This window comes from Hakea prostrata, chromosome 6 (genome assembly GCF_041222555.1).
Source record: "Hakea prostrata isolate BN-2017 chromosome 6, UWA_Hpros_2, whole genome shotgun sequence".
Classification (NCBI taxonomy): domain Eukaryota; kingdom Viridiplantae; phylum Streptophyta; class Magnoliopsida; order Proteales; family Proteaceae; genus Hakea; species Hakea prostrata.
In genome coordinates, this window is record NC_142605.1 from 34441584 (window position 1) to 34464597 (window position 23014).

Consider the following 23014-nt stretch of genomic DNA (forward strand, 5'->3'; position numbering starts at 1 on the left):
TCATCGTGTGGTTGCTGTGGAGAGAGGATGATGACCGAGATGAATTTTGTTGACGGAAAAAGCTCGACAGTGGCAGATGCCGGTGGTTCTGCCGTTGGAGGAGAAAGTGGTGTGGCCCATATGTGAAGGAGTGGGTGACTTACATGATTACTAACGATCTGGAGGTGAAGCCAACGTCTACCATCCCAAGTATTATCTACCGAACAGGTGATTCGGAATCCCTATCTCCCTTGGAAGATAGGGTCGTTCATTTGGGCATGGAAATAGCTGATTCGGAATCTCTCTCTCAGACAAAGACACAAACACAAGTCTTTTTTTTTATCTCTATGGTTAAAGTTGATCGTGTGAACAGGGTTTGGTTTTGCTGAGGGCCTTGAGTCATCACTGCAGTCAAAGTCGGTTCTTGCGGAGAAAGGAGTTAATAACTTAATATAGAAGTTTGAACTACGTTCTTACTCTTTTTCTCTGTTTGTGATGGTAACCCTTTTATAGTTTAGTTTACGAGTCCTGATGGTAATTAAATGTTAGGTTACCGTTATGGTAACGGACCTAATATAATCGCTTTTATTTTCCTTGAATATACTATTACGATTTGATCTCGAAATACTCCAGAGAAATAAAGATTTTGAGTATTAGCTCAGGTAAATGAGCCATAAAGAAGATCATTCCAATGGTAAAATATCAAGATAATTAGGTTCCTGAAACAAGCCTATAGAGGCATTACAGATGAAGACTCACTTTTCATGGACAAGAGGGCTGTAAACTGGGAACCACATGTTCCGTGACACATATTCAACAGTCTTCTCCTGCATCCAAATACATAAATAAATACGACGCGTGAGGTTTAAAATTCACATCATACAGAGAGTATATTTTACCCCCCAACCCCACAAGAAAGAAGAAAAAAAAAAAAAAGGAAGAGAGTATATGAATTTTGTAGGAACTTGACGCTTTTCAAGGGGGTAAGAATGCCACAAATTGAACACATTGGTTGGATCAAGAACACCAGCCAACTAACTCCATTCACAAAGAATTCTGCATTTACTTTCAACTGGAGAAGTTAACGACACTAATCAAGGCTTAGTACTACCTTAGACATGTGGAGGAGCTCCTTGGGACCCACATCACCATGGCCTTCAGCAAGTTCTTCAGCAACCGCCGCTTGAATAACAGCCGTTGCAACCTCTGCTGTAATATGCCTAATACTGCAAGATGCAATATAATAATGATAATGTCAATACATGAATAAAACCAATTCCATTTAGAAGTTCACATCCACAACAAGCAGAATTGACTATCACAACCTCCATTTTAGTTTATCCCAAAATACCAAGACACCTAAAAGGTTGCAAAGCATAACAAGTTACAAAGGAAAGGTAGCCTGAGAAGCACAGGAACCTCAAAAACCAATCAAATGAGTTTTGATTTTATATATATATGTACCCATCCTCTCATTAACATACAGAAAACCCCTAATTTACTCGTGTGGGCCACATCATGTGGGTGGTATCATTGCTCTGCAAGGCCACTCCACTAACATTGACTCTACCCATCAGACCAGAAAAAACTCTTCAAAGAGGCATTCAGAAAACCAGAAAAAGCAGATCATTTAGTATCTACTGAGAATGCAATCATCACTCAAAGCATTCAACAGAAAAAACGGTTGTCATGGCACTCCACCTAAATGACCTCATTATTGATCATTTATTTCTAGAATAAAATCTCATTCTTATGTGTGCAGTCCCCTCAATCTCATTGCTGCTTCATTTTGGTACGTTTCAAAAGCTCCATTTGGGGTTTGAGGGATGACAGGAGGATTTAAGTCAAATCTATATGGTCTCCAAAAGGGTCCTTTATGCTCCAAACAATCTTGAACATTTGCAAAAACAAACTCATGGTTGCCATGCCAAAGTTCATTCCCTCGACCATTTTTACTTGCTATTCAACTAGAGTGACCCAGTGCACAAAACACCCAAAACAGCAGGGTCATGAGGGGGCAAATCTATGATGCCCTATCCACTGGTTTTAAAGGAGGCTCTTTCCAAGATCTGTACCTGTTGCAATAGTACAACTTGACCATTGTGACAAGGCACCACTACAAGTCAACCAATATGATAAATGGTATGTCTAATCAACTGTACTTTTAAGAAGCCAATCATGTGATTAGGGGTCGGAATGGGTTCCAAGTTCACTCAAAATCGACCAGGATTGATCCCACAATCCCAGTTAACCTTATCATTCCACCTTGGAACTCAGATGAAAAAGGTGCACAGCCCCACTGGGCGGGGAGTCTGGACAGATCTGACTGAAAGTTAACCAGGTTAAGTTGAGATTGGAAGTGGCCAACCTACTGTCTAAGTCCAACATTAAATGCTCAAAATAAACCAAACAACAAAAGGTGCTCTTTGAGTCAGAGAGTTCAGGATATACCTTGAAATAGAAGGGTATAGGATGCCTTTCTGGATTTCTTCATCAGTGATATATGATGCAAGGCTGTAGAAAAAAAGCACCCATTTACTTCACTATTTTACATATAAGTAAATCAAAGTAACAAAATATGAAACAGATAGTCCAGGTAATGCACTTCACAGGAGCCAAATGTTGGTGTCTGAACAGAGTTTTTTGCAATCTGCACCTAGAGGGGCCTCTCAAAGGAAAAGTATCGATAAAGCCCCATGAGCTACCCAGAAATATACAAGATCAACTGATTTGATGGCTTTTTAGTAGTCTAACAGGATGTCCAGATCAAGTTAAACTTTAATGGAATCATTAACATCTGGATCTAATTGTAGAGAAGTGTGAAGTCAGAACTTAGAATTGTAACTATGTGGATATCTAAGTCAAGTTGATTAAGCTTTAAACAACTCCACAGTCAATTATCCAGGTCCAACAGTGTTCTGACACATGATAAGTGAAGGGGAAAAGAACAAAAGAAAAGCATAACCACGCTGGCATTTGAATATCCTGTGAAGCTCAGACACCCTCACAGTGATCGTCAGGATAACATTTTATTCCTGACTATCCCGAATAATTCTTTCTCTACCTGATTTGTGATGAAGTTCAATATGCTAAACCTAGTCATTGATTATCACATCATCTCACTCTAATGTTTAAAATATAGAAAGGAGGCAGAGAAGAGTTTAGTTTAGTTTAGTTTAGTTTTTTTTTTTTTTTTTTTTTTGGGGGGGCGCAAATACAAATTTCTACCAAAGAAATTGGTCGGAAATCATTAAAAATACTGAGTTGATGCTTAACTACTACTCCTTAACATTAGACAATTTTTGATGAGGTAGTAATTCTGGGGTAGAGAAACTATTATAGTCCAGTATCCTATCAAGCTAATCAGTTTATGTACAAAAGCAAGACTTTTTGAAAAAGCAAGATTATGAAGCACGTTGGGCTTACCATTCAGCAGCTACCTGCATCATGCCATCTGAAATAAATCGAGCACCAGAGAGAAGAGCTCCCAGACCAACCCTAGATTTAATATAATGCCCCATTAGATAGGGAAATACTGCAAAGATTTCTTACAGTAAAAAGAAGGGAAAATTTTTCTGTCCAGAATAGTTGCCAACATCAGCCAGGTCTCTTTTCTGTATATCAATTTCCTCCCTCCTTTGGAAATGACATTTCTGCCACTCTTTGGGGAAGGAGAGAGAGAGACACTGCCAGTGCTCGTGGACAGAAAAGTCCTCCCCCAAAAAGAATAATAGAGGTTCCAAAACATTTGCAAATGGAAAAATCAAACACACCCTGGAAACAAATACATGTTATTTGCCTGATTAACATGACCTATCGTTCCATTCCCTGCACACAAGAAAATGGTGATTAACATATAATTTAAATCAAAATGCCTTAAATGTTTAGAAGTGCAGCCGCAGTTCAAAAATGTGCCCCTGTAAGGTGCAGTCCATGATTTTCTTCTCTAAAAGGGGATGGTAGTTGCACACTTGGCACATGGGCATAAGTACATCACCATAAAGTTATAGAATAAATTGCTCTTTTTTCTTTTTCTTTTCTCTTTCCTTCTCCCTTTTTTTTTTCTTTTTCTGGACACGGGAGGGGGGGTGTTCTCTCTTCGGGATGCAGGAAGGAGAATGACTTAAAAAAAGGAAAGGAAGAGTATAAAATTTGAACTAGAGAAGACAGTACCAAGATCAACATTTTGAAAAGGGCTCCCACTAGCAAAAATTATGTTTTCTCCAGCATATTTGAATGCATCAGTGGGCGTGCATTCAGCTGTTCAGAGAACAAGAAACACGAGAGAACAATTATTAATATATAGCGTATACACACACACACACACACACACACACATATATATAAGATTGAATAAATGTGCTTGGAAAGACAAACCATTGGTGGTAGGGTTAGACATGGAAAATATTGCAGGCCTAGGGGAATCCGACTCTTTCATAGCTTTTAGCACCTGTTATGGACTTCCAAAACATGTTATGGACTTCCAAAACAATGTCAAAGTACAAACATCAAGCCATATCAACTATTAAGAAATAAGCACATACTCATAACACATGCAAAAAACCAGGTAGAAATATGTTGGCAGCTTCAATGGTAAACACCAAGTGTCAGAAATGATGGTAAAGAACCAAAATGCATTAAATCATCTATATGACCAGATGAAGCTAAAAACCTATTACTGCTAGAAGCAATACTATAAAAACCCTTGGAATAGAAAAAAAATTTGGGGATCAACATAAAAGTAGAAATGCATTCGGGAACAAATGGTAATAATGCCAAGCCAACTTATGCCATGCAGCAATCAATCTGACATGGCTGTCCAGCTCAAAAATCCCTCAAGGAATGGTGAGTCATCACTATGAATCTAAGAGTTCACTGGTCTAGGGTTTCTTTTACAAATATCACAGACCGGGAAGATTACCCAAAAGTTTTTTTTTCCCCCCCAAAGTTGATCATGATTGTATTTCTGCATAACCATTGCATACTCTCGACCTCAGAAAATGAAAGCAATGAGTGAGCCACCTTCGGTTTCCAAATGGCTATGGTGAATCAGTCAAAAAAGTGGATATCATATGAAACAGAGTTGATGCAGGAGCCAAGATGCACAGCAAGTGGAAGGCCAAGGCTAAGAGAAGCCCCTAGGGTTGCTGGCTGCTGCCCAGCAGCACAAGAATAAATAGGTTGCACTCCATACATAATATTTTTTTTAGTACTATGTAATTTCAGTTAGAGAGGGACAGTCTAGCAATTTTGCCCAACCATAAGGGCAGTATATCTCATCTCAACTAAGTTAACTCAGTCAGCTTTTTATTCAATAAAGAAGACTACCAATTGGGTCCACAATCCTTGTAAAGGTCAAGTTTATTAAAACTTGCTAAGCTGCAGTTCTATTTCTTAGTTAGAGTAAGTTTTCAAATCCTGATCTAAGCAAACTTAACTTTAAATCATTACGAATAGGCCCCTAGTTCAATGGGAGCCTCTACAGTTCAGAATAACCAAATTTGTTATGAGTTCTCTTATTGTGTGTTTGCTGCTGCAACATTGTTTTGTTCAATTTGGTCAAAGAATGTCAAGATTGAAGAAACCCTAATGTTCTAAGATGAGATCAATTGACAGCCTTCAAAGTCCATTACCATTCAACTCCAAGCATTTACAAGGCTCCCTATCCAGCAGTTAGCAGTCTACCACATCCCCCTTCTTCTAATCACCTTCAATTTATTTTTATCACCTCAATCCTCAAATTGGGTCCTTTAGTCCATAATCAAGAACTTCCATATCTTAGAAACCAACCATCAAAGATTCAACCAAACTTCAGCACCAAGACCCCCACCATATCCCCTACCTCTGATCCAACTTGCAGCCAAAACTGACCGGCCAAACCCTCCTTATTGCAGTCCTTGATATGAAGCCCTATCCTGAAACCCAAAATCAAGAAACTTCATAACTTCTAATCTACACATCCAAATCCTCCCAATCTTGGAGGATACTCCACACCTGATCCAAGTTTCACCTAATACTAATCCCCCATCCCATCCATACATAACCATTACAGCCCATCAATCACACCCGTAGTTCCAAAGGTAAGAAATTCAAACCCATGCATCAAAAACCATCTCAGAGGACATAATCGAACCTATCTAACCAGTCATTTTTGCAGCCAGGAGTTAATTCTGACCTACAATTTTGGCAATTTGGTCCTCACTCAATTGTCTACCTCAAGATTCATCCAAGTACTAGACCTTAAGCATTAAATGATTTCTTAAAGAATCAAGAATAGAAAAGGCAATTGCAATAGAAACAACTCCATAAAGATACATGGAATATGAGTGGTGTTATATTGGCCTCCCAAAAAGCCTTTTTTAGATATTTGAAGGATTACGACTAATACTTAAGCACAAATTTCTGATTTCTCTTCTGGGAGTAAAATTTAAAACATCCGCTTGGCTCCACCTCTTAGAAAGCAAGCAATGAGTGGAAGCCAATTACTGGTTAGCAATATCTCTATGCTAAAGGTGCATAGGAGCAGAAGAGTTTGGCACTTGGACCATCATAGTTAAGTACCACTCTGAAGCTATATATACTGCTGATCCTCCAATTTTTGTTTCACTGAAGTATTGCGCATCCTAGTCTTTTTTTTCTTTTTTTGGGTGGTGAAAGCATCTTTGTCATGGCACCTAGGTGACTAAGGTATTATGGCCTTCCTAAGCATTTAAGCAATAAAACGTCTACAAGGCGTAGAGTTGTCATATCAGTTCTTTAACATTTTTTGGTGTATATGTATAAAAACCATCTTATTTGGTGCAAATAGCACATGGAAAATTATACATTCTACTTATATGCTAAATAAGTGTTGAAAGGACATGAATTACATAATCATGGTGGTGTAGCCTAAGTTGAATGAGGGCCAGTTCTTCTAAGATCTTTACGAGATCCAACTCAAATGGGACCAAGAAAGGGTTCCTTGAATTTTTGGATATGGACTATGGGGGTCTTTGTGATATAGGCCATGATGGGATGATTTTGTAGTAAGAATGGATGAGCTCAATATAGAATGGATTTGACCTTTACGAGACCCAACTCAAATGGGATCAAGAAAGGGTTCCTTGAATTTTCGGATATGGACTATGGGGTCTTTGTGATATAGGCCGTGATGGGATGATTTTGTTAGTAAGAATGGATGAGCTCAACATAGAATGGCTTTGAAAGCAAACATGGGATGGTTAGGTTTGGTTTCAAGGGAAACAAGTTTGGTTTCAAAGGATACCAAGGACACTTAGCCCATAGGTGGATCTTAGAGACATGGGGGTACATTCCTTGGGATAGGAAATTCAGGTCCATAGGTGTCGAAATTGGTTGAAACTTGGGAGGGGATGTAGACTATTATATAAGGGGTATGATCCCTGCGTTTGGTAGGGTTAGAATGGCTGAATTGGAAAATATAAGATTCTTGTTTAAGGGTTTAAGGAGTACGATGATTCAAGAAAATAGCTATTTCTTGAAATTGAATAGTCAAAATAGGAACAAACTATGATCTAAGGTCACTATGGCTAGGGTGATGATTGACCTAAAGTACGGAAAAGGTCTAATGGCTAGACTGGTGCAAACCTAACCTTGAATTTTGGGTAGCAAAACTCCATAAATTCAAAAAAAAAAAAAATCAAGAAAATAGAAAAAAGGGGATACAAAAAGGGGATGGGGCAAGCTGCCAGATACCTAGATTGGAAGACTTGAAGAGCTTTGGAATGAATACAGATGGAGTTTATAGGCTATCAATTCAGCCGTAGCATTTGAACAAAAAAAAAAAAATTCAGCTGTGGCAAGAACCTAGGCTTGACTTCACCAAGGGTGATCCCGATGCTAAAGGCTCCGCACAAGTAGAGGCCCTGGCAGGGCATTTTTCCAACACAACCTTACCCCAACAAATTTTTTCTGAGAGCTTGTCAATTCCTTGACCTCAGGCTACACCATGGTCTACCGACCATTGCACCAAGGCCCTCCGTCTAGGCTGACTTCATTATAGACCTTAATTGTTCTTCAATCTTGGACCTTCCAAATTGAACAAACATAGTTGTAGCAGCAACAAATAAGAGAACTCGAACTGAGAAGCTTTATTTATCATATCAAAGTTGGGTCCTCCCCCATTGAATGGAAGGGCTTACTTATACCTAATAAGATTCTAATTTAATTTTGGACTCCTAATTAAACATTAACTCAAAATAGAAACTAGTTAATTTAGACTAGGATACTTAAAACTGAATAAAAACATAAGAATATAATACACTTATACCTTAGATTGAGTGGAATTTACATAATTAGTCTGATTAAACAAATTAACTAGCTATTTTTGTACTTAGCCTAAACAATAATCACACAAACCTATGAGACAAAGGCCCAACACCCATATCCACCAATCATAAGTTGATTTCAAATGGAAAATAGGTACATTCAATGCTGGATCTGCATCATAAGGAATTACAAAGTAGCATAACATAAGGGCGAAGCCGGTGCCGGAAGCTTCAACACATGCTGAGTCCAAGGGGGGCAATTTCCCAAGTAACTTACCCCAGCAGTTTATGCTGTGATGCTATTTCAATGACTTAACCTCAAGATACAACTACTGTCCACTGACCATTGCACCAAGGCCCATCCCTTTTATAATAGCATAATCACATAATTACAAATTAGAGAATCACATAACTATAATGTCAGTGAATCAAGTAATTACAATACTCACATGATGATTAATGACAGAATTACAGCCTCAAATAATCACACAGACTAAATGGTCACACAATCACAGATGACATTTTTTACAAATTACAATGACAGATGCCTTGCATAATTATGCTAACAAATGCAAAATTTGAATTGAAATACAACAATACACAGTGAAAGTGGAAAGCCACTGGCCACCACTAGCAGAAGCATCCCTAGTGTATGGTATGTGGTAATACAACACTTACAACCAATCTAAATGCTAAAAAGGGTATCTTCCTCAGGTGCATGTATGATGTATTGAAGTTACATACAGCATCCAATTAAAACATTACAAAAATTACCAAATTAATATAAATTTTGAAAAGAAATGAAAAAAAGAAAAAGAAAAAAGGAGAGTCAAGACCATAGGCATGTCAAAGCAACATCTAGGCACCCTAAGATGACCCATGGAGTAGGCATTCTTTGACTTGAAGAAAAGCGTCCAACAACCCAACCCATCAAAAACCACTCAAACGCCTAGGTGATGCATTTAAAACTATGGTATTGCATAGAAGATACGCCTCTTTAAATTCCTCTGAAGGAGTGGGGTCACAGCTCAAAATGACTCAGTTTAGAAGGGTGAAAGGCATATACATTCATCCTTTAAGTTCAGTTCCTCATGGGAGGCATATGTGTTCATCCTTTGCAACTCACAATAAGAGTGGGAGGCATATATATTCATCCTTCACAACTCACAATAGGAGTGGGAGGCATATATGCCTCTTTAAATTCAGCTCCTCTAAGGAAGTGGGGTCACAACTCACAATGACTCAGTTTAGAGTTGTCCTACCATAATTCATGGGAGGCATATATATATCCATTCATTGGAATTTCAATCATAGTATCATACTACTGCTATAATATGCCTCTCCGATAACAGAACATCAATCCTCTCTTTCTGAACAATGCCTAGTGCAAATGAGAAACATCCTCTATGAGTATAGCCTCTTGAAGCATTCTCACTGGTACAAAAAGGCCTGCAGCTGCTTTTTCTGGGAATATGAGGTGAGCTGGGTCATGAATGGTACTACTGAGGAAATGAATGATTGGAGCATGGAGCACCGCTGCCAGGGATGAAGGGAGAAAGGAAAACAACCCTAGCAGTCATTACCTGGGATGTATTGCTAGAGACGAGTGAAAACTTCAATGATAACCCAGGACCTGCCTCATGGTTGCATTAAAAGCAAATACCTTTTGGGTGTCAAAATGTAAGGAACTTAAGGGGACTAGAATCACTACCATCAAGGCAAAAAGGTTCTGCCTTTTTAGATACCATTTTATTTTACTGACTGCTCCTTCACATAGCTTGATACCAGAGATCTTGTCAATTGCAGTTTTTCTGTTTTTTGTCATCTTTCCTAATAAAGTTATTTTTTATTTAGGAAAAAAAGAGAGCATCATGGAATCTTGATACCTTATTGCCAAGTAGTAGGTTTCAACCCCCCCCCCCTTTTCTCCTCCTCTCCTTACCCTTGTACATTCTCTTTTCCCCTCTTTGGGGCTTTATTTAATGAATTATTTCATTCATCCAAAAAAAAAAAAAAGAGAAATCATCCTCACCTAAGCATTAACCAATTCACTTGTTCCCACCAAGAAAAAAGAAATACCACACAAGAGAAGGCATCAGTACAAATAATAATAATAATAATAAACAGAAGGTCAATGGAGGCCCAAAGTAGACAAAAAAAAAACAATGCATAGAAAAATGCTAGTCAATTCTTATATAGGTCTTGTTCAACAAAAACTCATTTATTGTTGGTATGACCATTTTCATCTTTAAAGAAATAATAATAATAAATAAATCAATTATCTTCATCCTGCATTTAATTAACACAAGATCCAAAATTTACTGGTTTATCTTATGATATATGCAACAAAATATAGGACGATAGACAAAACAGGGTCATCCAGTTGCACTTACCTCCTCACTAAAAACACCACCAACCCCAGACAGACCTAGAAGCACATGGGGCTTGACCTTCCTTACCTGATAAAAAATAAAAAATATTGTTCAAAGAAAACTAGAGTAGATTCTTTTCTTTCTTTTTTTTTTTTTTTTTTTTTTTTTTTTTTTCAAATAGTAATGAAAGATAACTGAAGTTACTTTGCAGCTCTAACCAACTAGATAAAGCATGAAGGACAATCCCACAAGAATTACCACTTCAAGAAGACTAGCCCCCTCCCTTAGTCCTTCAATCTCACCAGGACCAAAACCTCTGGCAAAAGGTGCAGCTGCTGGGTCAATAGTTTTTCTCTCTTTTGTCAAAAGGCCCTGCAACAAAACCCATTCTTCTCAAGCATAAAAGAAAAGTCAACTGGATAATTGGCACAAACTGAATCAATTAGAGTGAAATTCCTATAGTAGGGATCTCCAACAGAGTTTCATTATGAACATCTTTTAATTTCACACATGATTCTGATTAGATTTCAGATGCAAGAAGGAACCTTTCATGAAATCTAGGGAGGGAAAATGGTTTTTTAGATAACTGATTCATTATATCATAGGCAATACTAACTTAAATGGAAAATGATCGACCAAGCTGCCAGTTTCATGCTCACACATTACAGTTTACACCCACTCCTCTCTTGACATGTAGCCCTTGTATGCAAAGCCTCTACACACCAAACCCCCCCCCCCCCCAAAAAAAAAACATGCTCCCAATGATGTAGCCTCAACTGGTCCAAACAAACAACTCCAAGCTCAAAAAATAAGGGTTTTGTGTAGATGCGTTAGGTTCTTTGAGGTTTCCTTTTCTTTTCTTTTTTTTCAAGGGTTTGAAAAGACTAACTATGTGATCAGGCAAGGGCAGAACCCGGGGGGGTTGGCAAAGAATGAGAATCCGAATCACCTCCCCCCTGGGGGAGCGCTAGTGCTTTTTCACCACACATTATGTGGGCCCATGTAGGACCCACTGGGGGTCTCACCTCTGAATTATTTTTATCATATTCAGACGTAGGCCCACATATATTCTGTGGGCCCACACATTAAAAAATAGCTAAATATTGATAATGATATTTTCCTCCTTACAAAATATAGATAAATTAAAGCAACAATACTCCCAAAAAAAATGACATATGACTTCAACCGTAAAAAGTTAGATGAAAACCTTTTTTTTTTTGGTAGGAGATGCAAACCAATGGTAGTTATTTACCTGACTAACTATAGATATTTCATTCACAATATAAAATCAAATAAAAAAAATAGCAGAAAAAATAAAGAAAGAGAGACTATAAAATCAAATAAAAAGAATAACAAATAAATAAATAAATTGAGAAAGAGAGAGGATATCTAATTGTGGAGAAGATTTTTTCCAAATTTTCCTTCACCCACGTTTGTAGAAAGAGAGAAGAATAAATAGGAAGAAAAGAGAAGAGAGGAGAGAAGAGAATAAATAGGGATTGAGGAGTTACTTTCTAATTATGAATGACAATTATACCCATTATTTTACATTTAAAAACTATTCTCAACATTGAGGGGGGGCCAAATAGAGATATTTCACATGTGGGAAGAGAAAAAACAAGAAAAGTTAAAGAAACTAATCAAAATTTTCAAAAAATGGTGGGGGGGGGGGGGGCATAGCCCCTTCTGGCCCTAACGTAGGTCTGCTCTGTGATCAGAAATAAAGAAGATTAAGGTACAAAAGCTTAGTAATCTCAGTGGAGGTTTAGTTTGGGTTTACTGAACTTAGTTTAACTTTCAGGTGAAAAGGAACTCTTGAATTTTAGGGGGATATTGAGATATCTCTAAGTGATAAGTGCATTTCTTCTTTTTGGGGTGTGGAGGGTATCAAATGGGTTCAGATCCAATGGAACTCGATAAAAAATTGGGTTTATCAGATTGGGGAATGCTCCCAAAGTTTGGGAGGATTTGATGGGTTGAATGTAGGTAACAAATCCAAAAATAACAAATCTAGGGTTTGGCTGGAAAGAATGGGCTGCAAATTGGATTGAAGGTTGTGGCTATGATGTGGTGTTGTGGCTGTTATTTGGATGGACCTTGACTGGAGGGGTTTGTGAGAAATGCAGGCAAATGAATATGGAGGGAAAAAGAAGGGATTGAACTTAGGGTATGGGGAATACATAGAAATTAGTTTTATTAGAAGAAGCGAGGTAGGGTTTCTGCCAGAAAGCCGGATAAGGGAGCCTTGTGAAACTTTGCATCGAACCGCAATGGAGCTTGAAGATTGTCAGTCAGCCAAAGCAAGGATCTTAGCTTGGTCTCACCAGGAACCCTAAGGAATAGTCAACTCTTGGACCTTCTCTAGCCAAAGCTGCCATAGACCAACAGTCACAACAGCAAACAATTATAAAGCACTCAAAGCTTGAGAGAAATATCAAATACTGAATTGTATATATTCTTCTCTCAAGGCGGTATAAACAGGCTTCTAAGCAGCCTTACAGCTCATAGTAGGATAGGAATACACCTAAAAGAGAAAGAAATTAAAACCTATTAGACCAAGATTCCTACTAGACTTGCAACTTAAACAATTAAAACTGAAATAAAACATGAGACCAATACTATTTTTCACTTACTACTTAAGTTGGTTACCCAAAAATAAAAAAAACTTGCTACTTAAGTTGGGCAGAACTACATAATTAGACTAATCAATCCAATTAATAAACCAGTTTCATACGTACTTAGACAACTTTTAAGCCCAGTACCATATAAATCTATGGGATAAGGTCCAACCCCAATATCTATCAACCCTAGCCTGATTTCAAGTGAAATCTGTCCATTTTGGTGCTGGACACCCACAGGCTTGGTAAGGTTGCTTCCATCCCTAACTGGCACTGAGTCAATCCCTTGCCAATAGCTTTATCAATCTAGTCTATATATGTTACCCAGTCCAATCATGTTACTGATTGAGAAACTAATTAAAATTTTCCCCAAATTTTCCCCAGCTATTCTATGTATATTTTATCACTAACTACCAATGTATGAGCTAAACAAAAAGTGCTAGGTGAGAAACTAATATCCATGCACATGATATGGGACAGAGATCAACTAGAACCCTTTCAAAGTACACAAATACAAAATAATTTATCCCATTTTAATGAACCAGGTTAAGGATGAGAACACAGTAAGCAAGAATGGAAGCATACATCTTTATCAAGCAGCCAGAACTGAGAGTTTTCTACCCCACTGTTTCCCATCATTCTTGAAACAGCCTGCTTGGCCACATTCAGAACACCTATTCCTGCACTGAATCCAGGTAAAGCAACAGATGATGCAAGTGAAGCTGCAAGTAACAAACCTGTGGACCTCAGTGAAAACCAGCACACCAGCAAGAACATCCATAAAATAGAAAGCCAAAGAAGCAATTCCCTATGTTGCTTGTTGAATTTCTTAGTTACCTTCCAGCTCCCACTACAACTATCTTTTGTTCCACAAAATCATTCAATGATCGACCCTGTGCTCTAACAGCCCCTAGTAGTCCCGCCAGACCAACACCAGCAGTTCCCTATTAGACATGAATCGTGAGTCTGTGACAACTGAAAATACTAGTACTAAACAAGAAATACAACTTGTCCTGTTGGCAAGCAAAACTGTCAAAGATTAACCACTGAGAACACAATTGGTAAGGAAACCTCAAGGTGACACCTACCTGTATGTCATCATTGAACATGCAGAATCTATGGCGATATCGTTGCAGAGTTTCAAAAGCCCACTTCATTTGAAAATCTTCAAACTGATACAGTTTCAAGAATGTCATATGGGTTGGATAAATATCATTGACACAGGTATTATTATTTTTATTTTGGAAAGAAATGGACCTGTATGATAGCCTTGGGCCAACGTCTATGAACTGCTTCCATGAATTCATCGATGATAGCTAGATATTCTTCACCGTCCAACCTTGGTTGTCGTACTCCCAGATCTGTATTACCATGAGTCTTATTATAACAACTAAAAGTAAGAGGTTTACCATAAAAAAACATACATTCAATTAATATAGAAGATGTCATTTGAAAAGAAAATCAACGGATATATAAATTCATACAATGGTGAATGAAATGCAACTAATCAACAAATATAGATGTCCAAAAATATGATAAATGATCTCACACCTATCTAGATATATCAAGACTGCAAATATTGAGACAGTTTGAATGCTCAAATAATCACAAGAAGCCTTCCTGAAAACAGGGGGTATAGAACATTTAAAGGTTTAATAAATGAAAGGGGTCCATCCAAAGAAGTACCTATGTCTCAGAACATACAATAGATGGACCATTTTGTTATGCAATAGATTTCAGACAGTCTAACATATTTAAAGGTTCAATAAATGTCCAAAGAAGTACCTACATCTCAGAACATACAACAGATGGACCATTTTGTTATGCAATAGATGTCAAACAGTCTAACATGGAAGTATGGAATATAACTAACTCTGCAATGTTGCGACACACATGTCCTTCCAGAATCAAACATAGAAGGCAAACATCCAGGAGTGGAAAGTGTGTTTCTAAAAGCAGGGACCAAGTTGGAGCAGATGATGGAAGGATGTATGAGATATCACGATTCACGCCTCAATTTTATAAGGTATAGGAACTTTTTCACAACTGCATTTCTGAAAAGTTTTCCAAACAGATTCTGTATTGAAACTTCGAAATGGTTCATCATCATCTTGATATGATAAAATCAATGTACACTATATTCTGTCAAAATTGTGATCTCAAAGAGTGCTTCAGGGTACCAATTTCCACGCTCATCAGAGGTAACTGTTTAGTACCCGGCATATTGGTATTTCTGGTATTCCATTGTCACAATCAGGTCTTCAATATCTTGACAGGTCCTCTTACTAGCCTTAGTTTAATACACTGTTCTAATACAGCTAAAGGCCAACATTAGCAAAGCCTCCATTCTGTTGAGGCACCACAGTAGGAAAGTGTTAAATATTTGCAGGAAGTGATTGACATTTGCAGGACCCATTAGAAACTATTGTTTGCCATATTGTATGACATAGAAAAGGAAAACCATACAGGCATCCTAAACTCACAAACGTTGGGGCAAATGAATGCCAAAATAAGTTATTCTGGCAACAAGCAAATACCAAAGTATACACTCGATACACCAAACCATATTTAGAGGCAATAAAAATAATGAAATGGGTTCTGAAAATTAAAATGGAAGTATGGGTCCTGAGCTATTTTATTTTACTCTCTGATGAATATCACCAACCACTTGTAAAAGCAGAATAGAGTAAATGATTTAACTCACAAAGTTTATCTTGAAGAAGCTTTTCATTGTTGGTACCAACATCCAGCATAACTGGAAGTATCTGCAAGAGAAACTAGATGTTATCTTTGAGAAAAAAGTTCCGTAGGCCTAATAACCAGATCAAAGGAGAACAGTGGGTGAACAGAATTTCACCATAAGTCCCTAACTGAAGCAACATTTTAAAGAACACAAATGCTAATGAAATAGCAAAACTATATTAGGTCTCACTGAAAAGAAGGTACTCAGCTTTGAGAATCTCACAAAGCAATAGTCAGCTTCGCAAGAAGCAGAACTAAGTATAAATGTGCTTGCAGAGCTACTTTACATATGGTGCTGCATTTTTGGTGTATCAGTTCAACCCAACATTTGAATTGAATCTTTCAGTTACCGATCAGGAAAAAAAAATCTAATATATATATAGATGTACAGTTATAGAATAGTTGCAGTTACTTCATTTCTTTGTAATGGTTAGGGTTGGACCATCATACCACGAGGCCAACCACTAGACAATCACAGAGGAAAATATTTCCCCGGATAAATATCCAATCCTGTTGATCAAGCATGTCCCCTTCCTCATTAACAGATCCTGAAACACAACTGACAGAGATCGTCGTAATAGAGGTAAGATCCCAAAATCTCTCTTATCACATGAGGGAAGAAAATCCTCTCATATGCTGAAAGAGGACTAAAGAATAAAGCATTAACATTGTTGCAATTCACAGGCATGAGATGCACCACATACATGGCATCACTCAAATTTATAAATCTACATGTCTGTGTCTGTAAGCAAAGACACGGAAAAGAGACACATCCGACCAGCTCACCCCCACTAGGAGGGAGTGGAAGGAGAAAGAGATTAGCAGGAGGCACAGTACATACTCTCCGTGGGTTGATACCAGCCGCCGCGACATAAATATCAAGTTTCCCAATAGTTATTCCAATTCCCTGAACTCCAAGATCCCCCAGGCCAAGAATACGGCTGCCATCTGTCAGCACTATCATATCCACCTGTGTAAATACATAGAAACCCATGATGAAACAAATCCAAATATTCAATGATGACCATAACCGTAAGGCACAACCGTTACAAGTGAGTTGAAAAGGTAGTATAAAAAATATAGCCCCCATCATTTAAAGTATAACTCCACACAAAATGGGCAATTTTTATCAGAACACGCCTTTTTTTTTTTAGGCATACTGTTTGAGCCAAATATGAACCATCCTGGCTGCTTCCAGATCATACCTTCTTTTGTTTCTAAATACAGTTATTGATTGAGACTAAAAAATTCAAACTACATGCTAAACCTTATTAGTATCAGTGAACAGGGAACACAACAGAGGAAAGGTTTACTAGCATACAACTGAGCAGCTTGAAATTTTTTAAGCAGGAAAAAAGAAGTCCCAGATTACCAATTAAATGAAATTCTTTCAAACTAAAAAAATAATAAATAAATAAATAAAGAGAGAAAGAAAGAGAGGAAAAAGAAGCAATTGATGAAATCTCCTGTTTGTACATAAATAGAAGTGTGGGTCTCAAATTTTGAAATCACAGAAATGAAGAGTCAGACTTGATAGAGCCCTAAAAATAGGGGTCACACTCAGAGAAATATAAATAGCAGAATACATTAATGAATTATCTATATTTCTGCAACTTACATCATCTGTAGTGTTTGTTAACATGTTATTTATAGTAATTGTTAGCATAACAAATTATGTTTACTGTAAGGCTTGTCAACAATCATTCTAACATCAAATAATTAGTACCCTGCAACCATAAAAAGGTATAAAACTATAGTTAGTGTAGGAATGATTTTAGCCGGCACAAGAAGAAATAAATTATCATGAATTAACAAGCACATACGTGGTGGTAGTCATAGGCATGTCAATGCCAGGTTGGCATTGGAAACAGTGCCCATACATTTCAAACATGGGCACAGATCCTATAATGAAGTATCCAGGTAAAATAAATCTTCCAATGCAAGCAAAGTTCAAAAGGCAAAAGTTGTTAATGAAATATAGGTTGCAACTAATCTGAAACATGTATATCAACACAAAGTTATAGAATGACTCATCTGGTACCATTTTTCAGATATTTACACGATACCTCTTCAGCTGGCCAATTATAGATCATGGACATCATCTCTCCTTTATCTTTTGCACTGAAATACATCCCACGTGGACGTCTAAACAAGCCTGAGTAACTTTGGCAAACTAATCCCACTGTTGGAGTGTATATGATTGGAGCAAAATTTTCAATATTATCAATAAGAACCTGGAGGAGCCAGTGACAGTATTGCTTAGATTGCACAATTCTTAAAAGCCTGTAAAGCCTGTAAATAATGACTAGCTTTTATTGTTGACCCAACTTACTCTATAGTATAAAGTCTCATTCCTGTCATGTAGTCTGTTCAGGATTCTCCATTTAGCCAAAGCTACAATGTCTGCTGGTTGACCATATGTATTTTTCTCCAGCGATCTATATGACTCCACTGACATTAAAAACAAGAAAACATTGTGATCAACTCTACCATATTTCAGATAATAGATGCCAAAAACCATGAATAAATAATGGGGCACAGAATAAAGGAGAAAGAAGGATAAAGAACATAGGGCAAAAAGGGAAACCTGAAGAGAATCAGAGAAGTAGGGGAAGATGGAGAAGACACTCATAAGAAGAAGAGAAGAGGGAGGAGAGAGAGAGAGAAAGGGGGCGGGGGCTGCAAGCAGACGAGGCTCAAGCTTTACTTCATTTTTTTCGATTCCCTCCTCAATAAGCTGATTAAGTGTTTAAATAATAAAGAGACATGCTTCGGTATGAAAACAACTATAGCAGCACTCTTGATAATTTAAAACTAACAAATAACTGCTCCTACTAGGACTCTTAGGAATTTTAAACTAACTAAAACTCATCCTAGATATTTGTGTACAACCCATGCTAGTGAGGGGGGGGGGGCATCAGCTAGAGCAAAGGTAAAAAATTCAGGCTGCAAATGCCAATGCCTACATTCTAGTCTTGAAGGTGGCCACCTAGCAGAAAAGTGACAAACTTAGGACTGATACAAATTCCCTCACATGACAAACCACCCCTCCCCTCCCCCCACCCCAAAAAGAAACACGCACACACATATGTACATACATACCACATATATATTTTCATGAATACAATGTGGAGGTTAAAACACACAATTGTATTCACGAACTAAGGCATTCTTTATGTCGAGCAGAAACACGTTCATTTGGCTAATTGCTCAGGCACCAATTAATCTAGGAAAACGTTCATTCTGTTTTTATGTTCACCCTCTCACCAAGACTTTATAGGATAACTCTTCACCCCTTCCCCAAATTCTACTACCACGTTGCATAACAGAAACCAGGCTAATATTATGTCCTAGTTATGTTTCCCTTAACATCCTCTATCCATCTTTGTTCAAAATATGCACTTTTAGTTTTTCCTTAAAACAGTTGTTAAGGTTTTTTGTGCATAATCCTTCTTATTTCTCTGAGTTTCAAGTTGTTTTCACCTATGTTACTATTATATCTAAAAGGGGAAGATTCAGACTACCACTCAAACTACATAAAAGATAATTATTCTGAATCTCCGGAAGCCAGCATTTCAGGATAAGCACATGAAGGCATAAGAACAAAGCAAAAGCCGAACTTGAACAGTTGAACCACGGAAACCAGTGGAAGATCAATTACAACCAGTATCAACACAGAAAGGAAGAACAAAGTGTATATATCTGAAACCATTTTTTTTTTTTTGGGTTTACATATTAAAGAAAAGCATAGAAAAGGATAAGAAGAAGATGAAGAAAGGAGGATAAGGATAGCAGGCTATCTCAGGCTCTCAGCCTTGGGCCTCTCACTGAAAGTTATCTCGGCTGTTGAAACATGTCTTCTCAGACCAAACACTTGCAACAAGCAATAGAAATTAAATTAATCAAGTCCCAGTTCTAGTCAAACTGATGAGGCCTACAAATAGTTCGGCCTAAGCTTCACAAAATAGAAACTACTGAACAAAATCTATGCAACAAAAAATAGAAACCTCCTATAAATCTTATATATAAAAAAAATAAAAAAATAAAAAACCCTAGTAACAAAAGTACCCAAGACTATTGCAATGATATAAAATATATTTTCTAAAACTGGAATAGGAGTTTCTCCACTTGATGGGCCCACAAATTCTTCTAGATTTCATCCCCACAAGGCAAAGAAAGATAGACTGTAACAACGTTCACTTAAGCAGCACCTGAACAATCAATCAACATCCTAACAAATCTCTATAATTTCATTAGCATAATACAAGAAAGATTTATAATCAGTAAAGCATCGAACTACTCGTTCAGTGCCATACAATGCAAGCATGTCTGAGTTTTCACAATGTATATTAAGATACCACATAAAAGAGAATTTGGGCCAGCAAGTTAGAAGGTTAGTTTGTTTATTGCAGGCTGCATCATACTATTACAAGTTTCGAAGGTCTCTGTGGTTACTCTCATTCTTCTGTTTTCCCCTTTCTCCCTACACCCTCCCCCCAGTATTGGACATAGGTGCAAAACAATAAAAATCCAATGAAACAGAAAAAAGAAATCGTGCCACATTAAATTTTTCGACTCAGAGGTTCCTAGAAAACAAAATTTTCTTCCCATCGTCTCCACTTTCACGTCCACAACAGACATGAGAACACAAGAAATACCCAAGTGTAGGTTACCAAGAGTAACAAATCCAATCCAGCACCAAATTAAAATAATCATGAAAAGGCAGAACACAACATGAATAACAAGCCAACTGATAAAATTTGAAAGGATGCTCAGGTCCATCACCACTCACTGAAACGTTCATGTTGTTGCTCAAAAGATATGACACGAGGTGGCAGGAGACCACGGAGCCCAAGTCTATCTCTTTCCGTCAAAGGGAAACCAGTATCCTACTCTCAACAAAATTAAAAATAAAGGACGAATCACATAGTCAGTTAAAAGAAACCAATTAATGTGTTTTCACAATCACTACTATAAAAGATACTAATCAAATTAACAAGAACAAATCATTGGAGAGGCGTGATGCAATGCATGTAAATGTGACAAGTTCACTAAAAAAAAAAATCCTTTTGTGGCTAATCATTTATTAGCAGAAATTGAGAAAAAACAGAGAAGGATAAATTGGTCCCAGGCATAGACTGCAATACCTACAATAATTGGCCATACAAATGCTATTCATAATGGCAAGGAATATTTGCCTATTTTTATAATAGATCATATGGTAGTTCACAAATTGGGAATATTTGTACCCACTATAAATTTCTGCGGATATTGATCAAACTACTAATTAGTTTTATAATAATGTACACCAACATGTTGACCATTCAAACAAATTTGCATCAATGCAAATTAATCGTTGACTGGATATTCCCTTCAGAATGGCATACAACAAAGGATTGCAAAATTCAGTGTCCAGACCCTATTTAGTCATCAGAATGAGGCTGCATAATTTCTCATGACAGACACAAATGTTGGAAGAAAAAAAAAAAAAAAACACTTTGGTTTTGAAGTCCTTGCAAATTTCTGAAGACATTCATTAACCTATTTCACATGAACTTGAAAATTCAACTGAAAAATGGATATATATCACAAAATATTGAACATCCTTATGAAAAAGTGAATACGAACAGCCAAATGTAAGTTGGAGTCAATAACATGTCATAACAAGCATGATGAAATTCCATTCCTTGTTATGAGTTTTTACAGGAATTTTAAACATTGATCTCTCTGTTAACTCATGAAATTCCGTCAAAGGAGATCGAGACAGACAGGAAGGTGGCTGGTTCCAGAGACACAAAAACTCAACCTTTTGTTTGGCATGAAGTTCATGTAAGTACCTATGCAGCTTTTCCAAATGATGAAATGCATCATTTTTGGTTTTATATGCTGTGCTTAATAAGTTATCGTCGCCTAACTACAAATGTTTATGCTAGCTTCTTCTTTTCGTCTAGCGTTGAAGAGAACCGCTATACGGTTGAGTATTCCGGAACATCTCTCCCACTGAAGTTAGGTAACCATTGAATTCATCAACTGATATACTACTTCCTACTTTACGTTCTATCTTCTTTTCTAGGGGGTTTGTGCTGAAGTTTGTAATTTCTTGAGCCAAAAATAACCAAATTTTCGGGCAGCAGGATACAAATAAAATCCGTGAATCGATCGAGATACTAATAACAATAAAAATCAATTAATAAATATTGCAAGCTTAACCTTGTTAAACCATGGATCATGAAGAATATCGGTCCCACGCTTGTGAACGATGCATGGATCCGGAATCACTGTCGAGAACCGCCGTGTCTGCTGTAGACTCGACGCTGCAGACCGAGCTAGCTTCCACATTATATGATGTTCTATAAATCCAGATATCGGAAAAGCGAAATAGGGTACTCGATATCAAAGAAGAAGAAGAAGATTGAGTTCGCGTTTATCTAGTTGGCATTGATCATGAAATCTTGGAGTTCAATGTGAAAATATCAACTGATGCTTTTCATTTGTTTTTAGTCAACTTTAGTCCCCATTGGACCGTCGTCTCCTCAGCAAATAATTGAAGCCGGAACAGATTACGTGCCCAATAGAGAACAAGACGAGATATTTTTACACAGGAATGAAAGAACAAAAGAAGCTGCAAAAGATACCGAATGCTCGATGGATGGATAGGTGCGCCCTGAAAGTATGATCAGGCCGCCCGAGTTTGAACGGGCAGTCTAGAAAGTTGGCACGATAAATGTGAAAATTTATCAAGTCCATTTCCTTATTAGAGATAGACCATCAATTTTCTTGCAGATGCCAATATCACATCAAATAGTTGAAATCAATTTAAAAGTTACATCAAAAAGTTGAATAATGTTATCTGAATTTCCACCACTTGATATCATGTTGAGACACATGTCACACATTTACAAGGAAATTGATCCATTTTCTTGTAAGAAATGGACCTGATATTAATCCCTACCCAAAGCTCTTTGAGTCAAAGGTGATTCGTGGATCTTACTTTTGTTGGACTATCCAGCAAGACATT

At 37.4% G+C, this 23014-nt stretch overlaps 1 protein-coding gene across 1 annotated transcript; it reads right to left on the reverse strand.

The window, feature by feature from the left end:
- Positions 1 to 538: 538 nt before the first annotated feature.
- Positions 539 to 22699, reverse strand: LOC149013559 (NAD-dependent malic enzyme 59 kDa isoform, mitochondrial-like). Its single transcript, XM_089160291.1, has 19 exons — positions 22207 to 22699; positions 20789 to 20885; positions 18329 to 18447; positions 18063 to 18230; positions 16838 to 16966; positions 15959 to 16019; positions 14512 to 14615; positions 14343 to 14426; positions 14092 to 14198; positions 13840 to 13939; positions 10895 to 11008; positions 10658 to 10723; positions 4357 to 4429; positions 4153 to 4239; positions 3753 to 3807; positions 3406 to 3477; positions 2431 to 2493; positions 1091 to 1205; positions 539 to 806 (listed from the first exon to the last, which is right to left on the reverse strand). The coding sequence occupies exons 1-19, from the start codon at positions 22333 to 22335 to the stop codon at positions 735 to 737; spliced, it is 1815 nt and encodes a 604-aa protein (XP_089016417.1). The 5' UTR covers positions 22336 to 22699; the 3' UTR covers positions 539 to 734.
- Between the last annotated feature and the right edge of the window lie 315 nt (positions 22700 to 23014).